Here is a 16,577-nt window from a genome sequence, read left to right on the forward strand (position 1 = left end):
AGTTTTCAGTTTATACTTTTGTCCTTCATTTAATTTTCTATTTAACATTTTTTAATGTGTGACACATTTACAGTTTTTACTAAAATCAATCAAACTGATCTGAAGTTTATCAAGTTAAACTAAACAGGAAACTCTCAAACTCTCTGTTCACATCATTAATCAGTGATAATCAGAGACATTGATCTTTACTGTTTATGGATTCATCAATTCAACCTATTTACTATATAAAGAATGAAACATGTAATGATATTTTCTCCCATCAGTCGACTCTCTCACATCTCTCACACTAAACATGCTTTGTCAGCAGTTTGACCGTTTTCCAACCTAAATGATTCAATGAGTTCACATGTCAGAGTCTCTTCAGGATTTGAGCTTTTTGTGGATCAGATCAGAATGTTGATATTTATGTAGTTACAGAATTATCAAAGTTAAAATACTCACTGCTCAAAATATTAAGAAACACATAGACGTCATTTTGTTCATTGTCTTCAAGTCGACAGACGTATTGATTAGCATCTTCATCAGTGATGTTTCTGATGAGCAGAGAGCAGTCACTGCTCACACTCAGCCTGGAAGCTCTAGCTGAACTCTGGACAACATTGTCGTTGCAGCTTATTTCTTCTAAATTATCTTTTCCAGTTATGTTGAAAAACCAGTAACCATAATAGAATTGGTCAGCGTATCTATCAGTATCACACGGTAAAACGACGTCCTCTCCAACTCTTTTATAGAATATCTTGACACTGAAACCTTCAGAAGAAACTAGAAGAAACAGAAAATTACAATCAGAATCACAAACAGAATCATTGATAAAAACTTCAGGTTTCTAAATACAGAGTAGAAATCCACAGTCTGCACACATGTTTACTTTCCTCTAATATTGACCTCATTCACATCTTTAACTCTGACATTTTCTGAATAGAATTGGGAATTCAGATGATGTATTTATTTTTTCCTGTAATTGATGGTATTTCAAATATTTGGTCATTTTTCAAGTTATTAGTTTGTACTTTTAGAAATGGAAAGAAACGGCTACAAACAAACCAACATTTAGATTATTTACAACCTTTTAGGCAGTAAAAAAGAAATTTACAAACATTTGGTTATTTTTCAAGAACAACTTTATTAATCCCCGAAGGGAAATTTAGTTTAGAAGGGAAATTTCTAACCTTTATTTAAATTAAACCATAAATGAAGAGAAACTTTAAATCCTTAAAAGTAAATGTGTTTAGTGCTAAAATATCAGGTCAGTCAATCCATTTCTGAAATCTGTAGAGTTATTATTTGCGTTCTTGAAAGTCTTCCTTTTATTCTCTTCCTCAGTTATTTCTTTATTCAACAAAACATAGATTCTTTACACCTTTATTACCATTTCTTGCAGTTTTTGCAGTTAAAATAGCAAAAGTCATTTTAGTTTAAGGAAGTTTGTTCAGTTTTAGTAAATATTTGAACTTTTTAATTTTTCTTCACTGTGTTCACATTCTTCATCATCTTCACAGCTTCACAGCTGTCAGAATTCAAACATAAATTTTTGCAGCAACAGTAAATTTTAAAAATTAATTTTATTTGTTTTTATCAAAAAGATTATGTTTACAAAACAAATTACCTCAAAGTTGTTCTTTTCTTCTTAAGGAATTTGTCCAACAAAAATAAAAGTATTGTTTAACCATCTTATACACTTATACACAACATGTATTTTGTAAAACAGACCCTTTAAAGTTTTAAAGCCAAAGTAAGAACTATTTTGCAAAACATAAAAATATATATTACCTCCAGACTGAAGCATGAAAATAAGGATTATTTCCAGCAGTAGAGTCATTCTTAGTTTGTTGGTTTCTCACTGTAAATGTTCATTTCCTCTTTGATGATGACTAAATAGAAAAGAAAGTCTTGGCTCCACCCACTCAATATTTTTAGTGTCAGTACATGTGTGAGTGATGTCAGAGTGAAAGGATAAAACAATATATTTAAAATTAAGTTTCTGAAAGTAAAAATGAAACAAAAGAAGACATTTGATGTCATTATATTTGAAGATAAAGCTCCACAGTTCATCAGTTTAGGATCATAAAAAGGAAGTCTTTCTTTTTCCTGTCAGAAGTGTCCTAAAAGAGGAAATGTTGTGTTTGTTCATTTCCTGTATTCACTACATGCTTCTTAAGCTGCTCTGTAATGAACTTTATTACTTTTGTTCACAAACTGTCTGGTTTTGATCTTTTGTAACAAACTTGATGTTTCATCAAAGCAGCAACTGAAACGACTGATATTCCATGAACAAGTCCGTCCTCTTTTTCTCCAAGTGGTCCAGTCTGGTGAAGGAAGCCGCCTGCTTTAAAAAACTAATGCAATCTCTGGGATTAGATTTGATCACATGAAGATTTATTGGAGAAACAGAAAGATCTACAAAAATAAATATGAAATAAATATGTTGAAGGAATTTATTTTTTATGGTTCTTATTTCTCCTAGGTTTTTATCTTATCTTTATTTCATTGAAGGTTTTCTTACAGGTGTACTGTGTTGGGTTCCCATACTTTGAATTTCAAAGGGGCTTCCTGAACATTGCATATGTAAAGAGGTTGTGATGCTGGAGTTTCGAACTCATCCCCCTTCAGGAGAAAACGGTCTTTGATCTTCTGAGGCCATTTGGTTGTAGGTCTGACTTGGATCATAAATCAATCATCTCAATCCCTGGGAACCGCCACAGGCATCTTTCACGTGTGAAGAACAAAGCTCTAGGATCGACTTCCTGCGGTGACAGTTCCTGCCACCCATGGGGATTCCGTACCGTGTCTATCTGTGAGGTTCCCCCCAGAGACCAGATGCTGTGATTCTAAGGATGGGCTGAAGGAAGTAGGCGGGCTCCTCTGTCAGCCAATCTCTAGCGACCAGAGGCGGAGATTCGGCGGCCATCTTGCTCCCGGGGGAGGATGTTCTGACCACATGCTTAAAAGTCTGAACTCAAGGAACTTTTCTGTGTCTCCAGACAAGCTGCATGTGAATTCGGAATGTAACCTCTTGCGTATTGCAGGCCTTGATTTTGGACACCCAGATCGATCTGTTTTTACTCTGTTTTATTCTGTTTTATTATCTTTTACTTTTTAGAAATATTGTTAGGGAATAAATTTGTTAAACTTAATCCGGTCGAATCCCGTGGTTTTCTCCTTCTCGACTTTTTTGAACATGCAACAAGGAAAGTAATCTCAAAGCGACAGATTACATTTCCAACATTTATGCTGACCCCGACGTGATAAGGTAGGGAAGGAACGCGGAATCGCAACGCGGATAAGAGGACCGATAGTGGTTTATTATGAGATTTCTGAGACTTTCGGCGAAAAGTCGGTGACGCTCCCCCCACGTGCTTTACTTTCCTCGAGGCCTCACAAACAAAAGGTAAAGCAGGAACCTGTTCGTAAATTCTGCATATTGATTACGTTATTCTTTTAGTGAATAACTCAAATTTTGGGGAAGTGAAGTATGTGGACGGCATAGCGCAGGAAATTTATGAAATTGAATTTGAGGAAATTGTGCAGGTTTTGTGTCTGTTCAGCCTGTCAAAAATTTAATAAATAGCAAATTGGGAGCTTGTGATATTTGGATTACGTTAAAATTTAGTAGGTTTTGCGTCTGTTTGAGCCTGTACAAAATCCCGTACGAAAAAACGGTGTTACTATAGGAACTAATTTTGCGCGTTTTAGGATTTTCGGAAAAACAAGGAAGGCGGCGAACCTTCACAAATTATTTTAATGCGTAAAGAAACCACAGAGAGATTCACAATAAAAATGAAAGGTGCACTAGACAGAAGAAATGAGGAAACCGGTGAATTTTCTTTTGACGACAGCCTTAATGACGACTTGACTTGACAACAGCGGTGAAAATGGCTTGAATGAGAATGAATGGAATGAAATGTATGCGATTTTGGAAAGAATGGGATGAAGAAGTGTTTGAAATCTGTGAATTTTAACTGTATTTTCCACATTTCCCTGTATATTGTCTGCTCCACGGACGCAGCCATCTTGCTCACAGTGTGTTTACGTCACATGGACCAATGACGGGACGTTTTAGTTGCTTCAAATGTGTCGTCGACTCTCATTGGTTTTGACTGTACCACGTGGTAAGCGTGACGGAGTCCTAGCCAAAATGGCGACGGCGGCTGTGATTGGCTTTGTTTGTACCATGTCGTCGGCGAGACGCGTCCCTGACGACCAAATATGACGGAACGAGCTGAACTTTTTCACGATGAAAATTTGAAGAGTTTGGGATGTAATTTGTGGTAAAATCATGGTGGGGATCGTTGTTATCGAGCGTGGTCATGACCTCGGTTGTAGGACGTCGTTTAAAAAAAACAACAAATTTCAGTGGGTTTTCGGTTCGCCGAAAAAGGTTTTTATGTAGCGCAGCGCCTCCGACGGGAGCCTCTGGCGCCACGGCGAGATGGCTGCATGCATGACTGCTGCAACCGTCTCTCTGTTCCCCAAAGCTTTTCAAAAAACATGGTAAGGTAGTATCGGTCTTATACATTTTGTGTAAAATAATTTTGTAATTATTTCGGTTTTCTTATTGTGAATACATGTCTCTAATTTTTTTGTATGTCCTAACCGTGATTAAGTTCAGCTGTGTTAAAAGAAGTTTTATCCATTGACATTTTTAATTTGTTTAATTTCGTTTTTCTGTTTGTTTTGATCTTGTGCACTGCTGTTTGAATGAGAAGCGAATGAGTGGCGGTTTTGTTTGTTTGAATCATAATCAATAGTATTTGAAAATTGTTTTCAGAATGGGGAAAAGGACGAGGTAAAGGAAAGGGAAACATGGTTTTTGAGGATTTGGAAGGATGTGGCAATGTAGAGACAAGAAATGTAAGGTGAAAAGCAGGAGAAATGAAAGGCATTGTAAGTGAAATGGAAAGGTGTGGTATGAAAGTGCAGGGTCTGGTAGAACAGGAGAAGAGGGAACATGAATGTTAAAACGCTAGTTATGAACGATTCATTTCAGTGAAATGGTTTATTTTTGTTTATGTGTAAGGTACCTAATTTGTTGTGTTATGTCTTTTGCAAAAACGGTTAAAATTTCTTGTCTTTGTATTGATTGTCTGTGTTTTAGAGTGTGAATTGTGTTTTTGGTTAAATAAGGAAAAGCTTAAATTGTGGGATTTTTCTGGGCTTTTAGCACTTCTCCAAATTCTTTTTGTAGGGCAGCAAGTCCTTAATGGTAAGTCAGAACAATTTGTCTCTGTTTCTTGATTAAGAGTGAATGATTAGCGGCCAGAATGCATGTAAGACAATATATTTTTTCAAAGATTTTGCTCCAGGTTCGTCATTTCGGACAAAGAAAATTTTAAGGATTTTTCCATTTGCTGGCTTTCATTACTGATCCAGCTGACGGCGTTGGAGACGGTGAAGAATGAACATGACTAATAAATTTCTAAATCTCTTTCCAAGCAGAAGAGCAATCCTATCCTGAGACTTCATAAATCTTTACGCAGAAAACCCCCCTTCGAACCCCCCTGCTTCGTGGGTGAGTGACAAAAGGCACAGAAGTTCACCATCCTCCGCAGCTCACTACCTTCACAGGAGGGGGCCGAGTCAGGAATGTCTGACCCTCAGGTCAGCTCTCCTATTCAATTGAAGGCATGAATTTACACATGAAGAATGCAGTGGAGCGTCTGGCAGGTGATAAGAGTCGATTTTAACATGCATCTGATTCATCACTGCAGAGCACATTACAGGGCAGAGGGAGAAGTGGATCAACTGAAAAAACTATTTCTATGAAACTATGAAAACATTATTTCTGGATAATAAAGGTGTTACAAATTAAAAGAAAGCAAATAACATGATGACTTTAACGTCAACACAGACTGGCAAAATTGTGTTTTTTCAGGTGTTCACTTTACTCCCTCAAATAAAATGTACAGGTTAATTTTGCCTTCAACGACACAGCAGAGAGGAGACGGCTCATGAAGATGCAGAGGTGATGTTAAAAAACGCTCTCTGATGCTTCATGGACCACAGGTTCAGTTGATGTTGGTTCATGCTTCACCGTCCCCCCGGTGGTGATTCAGGTCATTACAGGAGCACAGGTTTTTAGATCTCAGTGCAGCTGAGTGACTGATGCAGATGAAGGAAACTCAGTCTGGGCTGTAGAACTATAGTGTCATTGAATATTCGTATTCTTCATGGTGTACTTCTTTGAAACCGGTTTTAAAAGTAGATGGATTGCATATGATTTAAGCTAATGTTAATTTGAGTTGATGACGTCACCATTATTATAAAACCTATACGTCCCTGATCCATATTGCATGCTGTCACCTTTAACCCCACAAGGTGTGTTGTTTGTTGCTATTGCTTTAGCACACGTTTTCTTTTAATGGAATCATTACATAAAAATAGCAGACAATTGTTCGCATTATAGTACAGAGGGGTTCATAAAATCCTTCTGGCATTTTTTAATCACTGTTTAAAGTCTCTCTGACAGAACATTATGCTATAAGAGGTTTGTGTTTTCATGATGTAGGCTGATGACCTCCTGCTGGCAGCACCAACTGCTGAACTCTGCCTGCAATTAATGAAAGATCTTCTGTTGCAGTTGTATTATTTCTTCTTGTGACCTTGCCTTTTACATGAGCGTGGACAGGACGCCTGTTCACCATATCGATGCACCAAACTGTTTATTGTTTTTATGTTCTTGCTTTACATTTAATTCGTTTTATGTGTTTGTCCTGGAGCTTAGCCCCAGGCCAAGAGAGGGAGGTAGACAAAAGAGGTCTTAATGATTAGAAGGACATTTTTTTTATCATCGTTTAACACTAGAACGCCCAGGATTTTTCACTCCCCCTGCAGCGTCCAGAGCACAGCCAAATGGCTGGGTGGCTCGAAATGACTAATTCAACAGCCTTCAATTAGCCACCTTTCATTTGTAAATGCAGCACCAACTACCTGATCATCTGGATGAAGGCATGTCCTAGCTAACCACATTCTTTACTCAGATCAGGGTGGGGGAGGTTTTTCTGCTTCAAAAGAGCCTACAAGCTCTGACAAACTTTGACTCCCAGTGTGTCAACTGAAAAACCAAGATGCCTTATTTTTACTACCCTGAGCAGACATTGAAAATGATCCTGGAGCAAGTCAACCCATTTGACTCTGAGGGAGAAGAGATAGTCCTTTAGCTGGACTCAGACTGATATTTCTTTTGATTAGATTTCATGAACATCTTGTTCTCATTTGCTGATTCTAGCAGTTGTCTATCCATTTATTTTCTGTGCCTGCTCATCCTGGTCAGGATCACAGGGGTCTGCTGGAGCACATCCCAGCTAGTCACAAGCAACTGGGGAGGGGTACACCCTGGATGGGTCACCAGTCCATTGCAGGGCCACATAGATAAATAACCAGGCACACTCACATACACACCTATGAAAAATTTAGTCATTTAATTTAACCACATATTTCTTGGACTGGGGAGGCAAAGGAGGCCTATTTGACATGTTTTGGAATTTATAGTTTCAACTAGAATTCAACAAAAAAAATTAAAATAAACAAGTGAAACAACATATATCTTTACATTGCTGAAGGTTTTCCTTGCTCAGATCTCAGAAATCAGATCACAAATGAGGAGATTTCATTGCCATCAGAAAAGAGAGGACTACAGAAGCTTTTCTGTGCCAACAGAAAAAGCAAAAGATGGCACGATGTGGCATTCAGAAAAGGTTGGGAGGCCTCTCCATCACAGCTCAATTGAATGTTCTGTGCAGCTCCTTCAGCGTCAGACTGAGACCTCCTAAGTGTCTGAAGGAGCGACACCGCAGGTCGTTCCTACCTGCTGCCGTTAGACTGTACAACCTTAACTGCTCCCAGTGAACCGTGTTAACCAAAATCATCGGCTCTGTCATATTTCTTTTATCCTGTGCAATAACCGATATATGGTCATCCTGTGCAATTTTTTTTGGAAATGTATGTGTATATTGTGTATATATGTGAGTATATTGACTCCATAGTTTGTTTCTTTTATATATTGCTCTCTCTCTGCCCTGTACTGCTGCCGCAAAAAAGGAAATTTCCCCATCGTGGGACGAATAAAGGAATATCTTATCTTATCTTATCTTAATGTTACACTGCTGAGGAAGAGCCGAGTGCTTTGGTCAGAAGTACGGTGTCGACTCGCTTATAGAGTTTCCTGTGTTTCCTCACTCTGAACATGCTTCAGACTATTCAGGACTGCGTTGTTCAGCATGAACGTCAGACAGAAGAAGACAGCTGGTTCATGGCCCTCCCTGAATTAATGGGGTTCATTGCCATCCTCCTTGTGAGGGGGGGATAAAACTTCCATCCATGCAAAACGCAAGATGCAAGATGGTTGGCGAAAATGGGAAATCCACTGATCTAAAAACACTATGGTCAGAAACCACTTCAAAGATATCATGCGGCATTTACATTTTGATGTCAAGGGCACGCGCATGGAACTAGTTGGGACTGACAGGTTTCCTGCAATCTCCAATGTTTGTGGGTTTGTTGTTGCCAACTGCATCCATCTTTCGACCCAGGCAAAATTCACTGGGAGCTTCCAGAATCATAAAAAACCTCGCACAGGTACATGCGGGAGCTGAGAAGGCGAAAAAGGAATACCGTGTTTGGTGACAAGCTCCCATACCTGGCAAAGGGAAACGGGCAATATGCCAGGTGAATAGTCAGTACAAGAACAATAATGCCAGATTGCGCTTTGTTGATTGCTACAAGTATACCATGTGGCAAATGCAGAAAGGAGATTTTGAGGCAGTACCAAGTATGCGCAGACAAGTAGTGGGTTGAAGATATGACTTTGACCACATGATTTCTTCGCTTGAGCATTTCAGTATTATGCCGGTAAAGAATTGTCCCTTGTGCATGAACGACAAATCTCAGCCAAAAAAGAAAAACCAAACTGTGGTGACCTCTTACTAGAAGTGACAGAGGTGAGGGGAAATAGTGAAAACTTGCGCAGCCACTTGGCTTGTCCTTTTTGCATGCCAAAAGAACAGCCTAATGGCTGTGCTGTTCATGTGCAAACTATGTTGAAGGCTGCTCTTTGGGCATGTAAATTTTAACTAATCCAGCCACTTGGCTGTCCCTTGGACATTGTGGGTAGAAAAGCCAAATGGCTGCCCTATGGACGTTCTAGTGTTAAATGTATTTGTCTAGAAAGAATGTTTAAATGGGAACGCAGATTTGATTTGATTTGATTTGAAATGGTTTATTTCAAGCAATCAAATAGAAGTTATACACAAAAGCAATATAAACATCAGTTATACATTCATACAGTAACTAATCAAACTTAGGATAATTAGACATAATTAATAAATATTGCTTGAAAGGGAGTGGAAGGAAGCGAACTTATATAATCCCACCCCGTTATACTATAACCATTTTATTACATGATTTATCAATATCCGGTTCCTAGGTTTTATCAGACAGAATTAAGAATCATAAGGTATCGATAAAGCACATGCCAAAGATGAATTACTTAAGTACTACGTCAAAAATAACTATTTTAGAAATTTACATGGCAAAAGCAGCATCTGAAATATATGCAAATTATGTTACTTTTAAAAATCATTCATATGCTTTAAAAAATAATACTATACCAGTAAAATAGACACAACACTGTTTAAGGAGTTTTCATAGCAAAATTTCATCAAGTATCAAAAGTTAAAAACATGTGCAAAGTTATGCTACATTAGGAAAGATTTTTGAATCAATTTATCAATTTTAGGAGCTAGTGAAGTAATATCATCAAAAGTCAATCAATTTAACAATTTTCAAAAGTGATTAATCATTTGTTTTACTCTTTTTATATATTTTTATTTTTTTATTTTTTTATAATAAAGTAATGCTGTTGGGGAAAAATAAAAAGGGTCCATAACTGTCGATTATCCAAGGTTGGTATTTCTTCTTTTACTGATAACAGCTGATCTTCTGGGTTCAAAACAGAGTTAATAGTTCTCTTCGATGTTATGTCTGCAGACATTAGATTCAGGTCCATATCCTTCTTCAGCTGATATCAGCTGCGGTGAAAGTTGAGGTCAAGTTGTCTGCAGGTCAGAACTCCGCTGTTATTCAGGTGACGTCAGACGATGGAGAAAGTGATGATTCCTGGTGTCATATTTCTTAAAATTATTTGGCTCTTTGGTTTATTACTCCACGTTGTTTCAGACAACCGTAATCAAGCACTTCTCAAAGTCCTTCATGGTGTTCACGACCAGAACCTTGGTCCGGTCCTCTGGACCGAGTGGTTTGACATAAATCCTGCAGCCTTTAACCCAAGTGTTCTCAATCTGCTTACGCTTCCTGAGAAGCCGTGCATGTTTTGAGATTTCAGCATTCCTTCTAGTCAGATGGTCGTTCAGATAAACAGCAGATCCTCTGAGATTTTTGCGTAGATTCATCAGAGCTAGCTTGTGTTTGTGATTCACAAACCTGATGAGGATCGCTGGTTTATCCGTCTCCTTTCTCCTGGGGAGCAGGTGGCAGGTCTCGATTGTATTGAGATCCAGGGAAATCCCTTTAGATGAGAAATGTGAGAAATGAATGTATTTGCTGTTCCAGAGACTCTCCACTGACCTCCGTATTAGCACTGCCAGCTACGCTAGCGCTAGCATTAGCAGTGCTGGCTCCAGCTGTATTCAGCTTCGCTTGAGGCTTGATCGGTAATCCAGTGAGAATGACATTATTCATCCTTACTTGCTGTTCCACATCGTCCAGTCTTTTCTCCAGAATCTCGACCTGGTTTTCTCGCTGCTCGTTTTGAGCCCGAAATCTTCGGAACTCTTCCATCATCTCCCAGAGCGGTGTTAGCTTAGCCGACACTTGATCCATAAAACTTTTCAGCGTTTCTTGAATAATGTCAAGAGATTTTTGGAGTTCTTCATATTCCTGGGGTTTCTTCGGGGGCATGGTCAGCTCTCTTTTTTGGAGAAAAATCAACTTTTTAAGTAATTTGAAGATAGTTGTAATCGCAGAGAGGCACGCCACGCGTCCTGCTGCTGTAACCCGGAACCGGAAAGTTTGACCATTTTTAAAATTTTAAAGCTTTGTGTGTCTGTTCATCTGATTTTCTCTCATCCACAGGATGAGTAGGTTCTACGACTGGGTCATTAGACGACAGCCCCTAATAGACTTTTTTCTTTTTCTTGAATTCGTGTCTTCCCCACTTGTGTTCTTCATAAAACAGCACGAGGGGAAGCAGACCTTTGAGAAGAGAAATGTGGTGGACCCTTTCCATCATATTTGCTCTTACACGCGCATGCGTAAATTGATTCTTGTATCATTGTCTTTTGTGTTTTATTGTTTTTTATTTTTTAATTTCCTGACCCTAACACTAACAAAAACTTAGACCCACAGCAGAATCATCTTGGCAGAACAGTACCACAGCAGTGGACACCCCAAGTCCTTTTGCAGCCGTTCTGTTGTATCACCATGTGTCACATCTCTAATAACAGGCTTATTGAGAAGTCCATAGGAGGCCAGGTCCAAGCTTGCCAGAGCTTGTGGGACATGCAGAAGGAGGACGCGAGTGTTCGAGGCCCGGAATTACCTTTTTTGGACTTTGTTGCATTTTATAAAATTGCTTACTGTTATGTTTGACAATTTTCTTTTTCCTTTTCATCGTCTGTGTAATTTTGTTCTGCTTTAACATTTCTCAATTCCCCCCCTTAATTCCAGGTGTTCCTTTTCCTTACAGGAAGTGCTATTTTATTGTCTTTGTATCTTTTACTTTTTAGAATAATTTGAATTTGTATTTGTGCATTTTCTTTATTAACTATTTTATGTCTTGTTCTTTGTAAACGCCAATGTGCCAAAGATCCAATGAAGCATGAGTGTCCTTAGGGACGGTCGCCGATGGGGCTCGGGGCCTTAGCAAGCATTTTTCCTTGTTCAACTGAATGTTTCTTAAAGATCATTAATGCAAGCTCCACAGGTTTTTTGCTGCTAAACTCATAAATGGATCATCAACACCTTTGAAACTCACATTAAGGCACATTGGTTCTGTTATAGATTGTGAGGGCTTGAGACCACAGCTGTTTAGGAACTCATTTTTGAATGCTTTCATATTAGAAAACTGATAAAACAACATGATCAGGAACAAAATGAGCCAAAATATAAATAAAAAATAAAAGTAAAATCTTGTATGATTAAAAATGTCTCATTTTAAATGTGAAGCTTCTGGATCTGTATCTGGTTTTAAAGCCATATTAACTGAAAACTGTACATCAATGTGCCGTCCCCATCTTCATCCTCATCCTCAGCTGGACAGAAGTAACTGCTGAAAGGATGCAGCTTTGGAGAGATCACTGTCTGCTTCTTCTCACTTTATTTGAATGGAAGAATAGGTCACCTCACCTTCTTCCTCCTTTATCTGAAACACAAACTAAAAAATAGTTCTCATCATGGACTGTTTACTATCTTACAGTTTTAATTTACCAGCAGTTCTATCAACATCAGGACCACAGCAGACAAAGTGACTTACTGTAATCTTGATCAACCGCAGCATACGTCATTTCACTCTCTGGCTCAGTCTGAAACCAAGCACAGAGGATAAAACTCAATTTTAAAAATAGGCATCAGGGAAATTCTGTAGCTTCACGAATGCATGGTTAGTGAGGAATACGCAGGGGATATTTTAATTTTTTAAATAATTTGAGTAAATAATACTGTCACTCTTTTATAATGAGAGTCAGATGCTAGGAATGTTATTTTTAAAATGAAGTTGACTTAGACAAAAGACATATTTTAACAGTCTGACATAACAGGCATGGTTGTAACAGACATTAAAATCATTAAGTATTTTATTTAAAGTGCACCTTGAGAACCAGACTCAATTTTTTAAACATTTTTCACATCCTGTGTTAAACGCTGCCAACAAATCTTTGTCAACTATCGTGAGCGTTCTGCTTTCTTCATCAGAACCTCATCACATTCATTGGTGGTAAAAAACAAAAAAGAAAAACTGTACTTGTTCCTCTTCTCTGATCCTCTGTGACTTTGGCTCTCCTGCTTCTGAAGAGGAGAATAGTGAAGACGACCAGCAGCACCAACACCACACCAACCACAGCTCCAATAATGATGACTGTTTTACTCTGGAGAGATTCTATGATCAAAAAATAATATTTGAACTTCATTATTTATAAAATTGAATTCAACAGACCACTATAATATTTTTTTTAAATAAAAATTTACCATTAAGTATAAAGAACAACAGAAACATAATTCTAACATAATTTCACATTTAGAAAACATTTTGCAAATGCTGTAGCTAAGACAAACAAATATGAGCTTATTGTACTAGTTGAAGTTAAAAGAATAAGTCATTGACAGAAAGACAGTAACCCAAAGCACCATGGAATGAAATGAATGAATGCGAAATTCATTTTATATACAACATGAATTGAGTAATTTTGGAATATTATGGAGTAGAGTTTCTTGATAACAGCAAATTCATGGTTTTGAGTTTCAACATTAAAGACACTTATGGACTCAGATCTAAAGCTGTGATGTAATGACTCAAGATAGGAGGAGATCAAGTTAATAACCTCAGAACGCGCCTGACAAACACTTTAGATGAAGTATTACAGTCAAATGTGGAGGAAAGGCAAGTACAGATACGTCTTTGGACACAGAGACGCTTGACTTTAGAAAAGGACCTGAGAAAACACCAAAGGAGGAAAAGGTGTTAGGCAGAGACCCTGCATTGACAGACTGACTAAAGCCTTAGTCACAAGCACCCACACAAGGGGGTTGACCCGTACAGGTGCTGTGGATTTTTGGGTTGTCCAGGCCATGAAGGGGGGAGCTATGGTAGGTGCAAGAAGCTGTAATTGCCCCACCAGCAAAAACTCCCGATTTTTTGAGTTAATATTAGTATCATTTTAACAAACATTGAGAAAGCATCAAAACAACTTTCTTCACGGCAGACAAAAAGTAGCAATATTTTTACATGAAATAATACAACAAAATCTAAAAAACTCTTAAAATAGATATATTTGATCCTTTCTTTTGTAATGGATTTCCATTTGATATATTTTCGTCCTTCCAAAGTCTTCTGCCTGCCCCCCTCCCTCATATAAAATGTTCTAGCTCCGCCCCTGTGTGGGCCCACAGACTGGAGCATCTTAAGGGGAGCGCAGGTGTGTCTTGCAGTTCCCTTAAAGCAGGGGTCCCCAAATCCAGGTCTCGAGGGCCGGTGTCCTGCCTTATTAGCTGCTGATTACCTGGATCAGGAGCGTTTAGCCAATAAGATGCTTTCCCACTGAATATTTGTGCAGCAGAAAGATCTGCAGTACATGTTACAACTTCATAGTAATAAAATCAAAAAAGGTTTAAATATATTGTCTCTTTTATCAATAACAAGACTGAAAAACATTTTTACCTGAAAAGTCCAGAACATAGTCAGCATCTATCATCACTTCTTCATCTTCAACAAACTTGCAGGTGAATCTTTTGTTGTTTCCACTCTGATGTTTCACAGTCAGAACAGAATCACAGTTTGTTTGTCCTCTAAACTCAAACCCAACACCTTTACCAGACAGGTGAGATCCTGTCTCATCCACCCAGATGATGCTGTTCTGGTTACAGGGAATTGTTCTATCATGTCTATTCAGTGAACACTGTAATGTGACACTTCCATTTCCTCTTGGATCAACTTCTGGTGGATCTTTAGAAACTGAAGGAAAACAAAAACAGAAAAGTTTCTCTGTTAGACGTTTTTACAAGAAAACCTTTTGTCCTGACAGTGACTACATTTACCTGCACACCATGTTCCAAAGAAAGAACAGATTTGACAATTTTAGAAACTATGCAGAGAAAATGTTTTCATTTGTTTCAACAGCAGAAATATTCTTGATTTTTGTGTTTCAGAGTAAACAAAGTCAGAGGATGATGGAGTCACTGCTCGTCATTTTATGACAATAACTTTCAACAAATAATATTATGGAAATGAAATAAAAAATATATTAAATGAACCCAAAGAAATGTTCTCTGCCTGAAGCTGAAACTGCTCTGTTGTCGTCTCTTTCTTTGTCTTCCTGATTCTCCGGCTCTGTCTGGTCTAACTCCTATATTTCTCTGTTAGAAAAGCACAGAAGCTCTGGATTTGTGAAATAAATCTCTCCTCATCTGAGATGAAAACTGATTTTTGACTCTGAACGTAAATGAAGGATCCATTTTTCATCTGTTATAGAATCTTTAGATTATAGAATTTAAATAAAAAAAAACTCCAAATGTCAGAGTCTCTTCAGGATTTGAGCTTTGTTTAGATCCGATCAGAATGTTGACATTCATGTAATCAGAATTATTCAAGTCAGAACACTCACTGCTCAAAGTATTAATATACACGTCAAACTCATTCTTGTTCCTGAGCTGACAGAGATATCGACCAGCATCTTCATCAGTGATGTTTGTGATGAGCAGAGAGCAGTCACTGCTCACACTCAGCCTGGAAGCTCTAGCTGAACTCTGGACAACATTTCCATTCTTTACTTCTGTTATTGATGCTGCATTTGGAGCTTTCTGGTACAGCCAGGTAACATCAGAACATGAGGAAGAGGAGGATTTAGTTCTACAAGGTAAAAGGACGTCATCTCCAACTCTTTGATAGAGATGTTTAGTTTGTCCACTGATGTCTGCAGGAGAGAAAAGAACAAACTCAGAAAAGTTGAACCTTTAACACAACAGACACTAACAAAATCCCCAAAATAATTTGAAATCGATCAGTATTTAAAACATATACTTGCTTTGTAATGTCTTCCAGGTGTCATTTCATTGTGGCATACATTAACTTTGACTAAATTGGATCTTTACTTTTAGAGTAAAGCATAAAAATTATCATTAATTTCAGTATTAGTTATTCTGTCTTAGTGAAATGTGGATCTCTTAGAAATGTTCAGTTCATGGTTTAATTTCCTCATTAGTGATACTCTAGTAAAAAAAAGAAAGTCTTGGATCCACCCTCTTATTGATCAATGTGTTGGATACTTCAAAGCTAAATGTTTAAAGAAAAAAGATGAAAAATCTGAGAATGATTTAGACTTTAGTTCTGTTTTTGTTACATTTAGACAGTAAATGAAAATCCAAAATTCTCAGTTTTCTTTAAGGAATACGGTTGGATGAACCTTCTGGGATGAGTTTTAAGAAGAGAAAACAATGAATCCAGACACCATGACTCAACTTTAAAACAATGTCACCTATGAATGATCCAGAATCTTCATCCACATACTTTGGTAAGTCTGTAGTTTTCTCCTATAGTTATTTTCTTGTTTTCAGTTATTTCATGACAGAGAAGCTTCCTGTTGGCAAACGTCTTGTTCCTGTTTTCTTCCTAGTTCTTTAGTTGACTGCAAATATCCCTGAACTTTGTTTTACATTCTTTCAAACTTAAAACAAACTTATTACATAAATATCAGATTTTGTTCCGCTACTTAGTTTTTTTTCTTCTTCTTATTGACCAAATAAAGCAGAAAATCTTGAAAGTCACATGTTCCTCTAAAACTGTTCCCTGGCTGTAAAAACATCAATGTTATTCTAAAACAGAAGCAGGTTTAATTATTTAAACTTGCATTATC

General features: G+C 37.7%; 2 protein-coding genes across 8 annotated transcripts in view; both read right to left on the reverse strand.

Moving 5' to 3' along the window:
* Positions 1-16,577, reverse strand: part of LOC111947064 — a 98,014-nt gene that overhangs the window by 33,560 nt on the left and 47,877 nt on the right. The gene's annotated exons all lie outside the window — the stretch shown is intronic.
* Positions 1-16,577, reverse strand: part of LOC105357175 (polymeric immunoglobulin receptor) — a 43,506-nt gene that overhangs the window by 22,624 nt on the left and 4,305 nt on the right. The window contains exons 4-8 of one of the 7 annotated variants that reach the window (XM_023952923.1): positions 15,330-15,638; positions 14,387-14,680; positions 12,974-13,108; positions 12,488-12,536; positions 11,300-12,388 (exon numbers count right to left, since the gene is read on the reverse strand). In XM_023952923.1, coding sequence (XP_023808691.1) covers positions 12,532-12,536; positions 12,974-13,108; positions 14,387-14,680; positions 15,330-15,638 — 743 coding nt within the window. In that variant the 3' untranslated portion in view covers positions 11,300-12,388; positions 12,488-12,531. Of the gene's footprint in view, positions 1-441; positions 763-1,770; positions 1,937-11,299; positions 12,389-12,487; positions 12,537-12,973; positions 13,109-14,386; positions 14,681-15,329; positions 15,639-16,577 lie in introns of those variants that run through there. The other 6 variants (XM_023952924.1, XM_023952920.1, XM_023952921.1 and 3 more) reach the window with 6 other exon arrangements.

The sequence above is a fragment of the Oryzias latipes genome, chromosome 24, assembly GCF_002234675.1.
Source record: "Oryzias latipes chromosome 24, ASM223467v1".
In the NCBI taxonomy this organism is placed as follows: Eukaryota; Metazoa; Chordata; class Actinopteri; order Beloniformes; family Adrianichthyidae; genus Oryzias; species Oryzias latipes.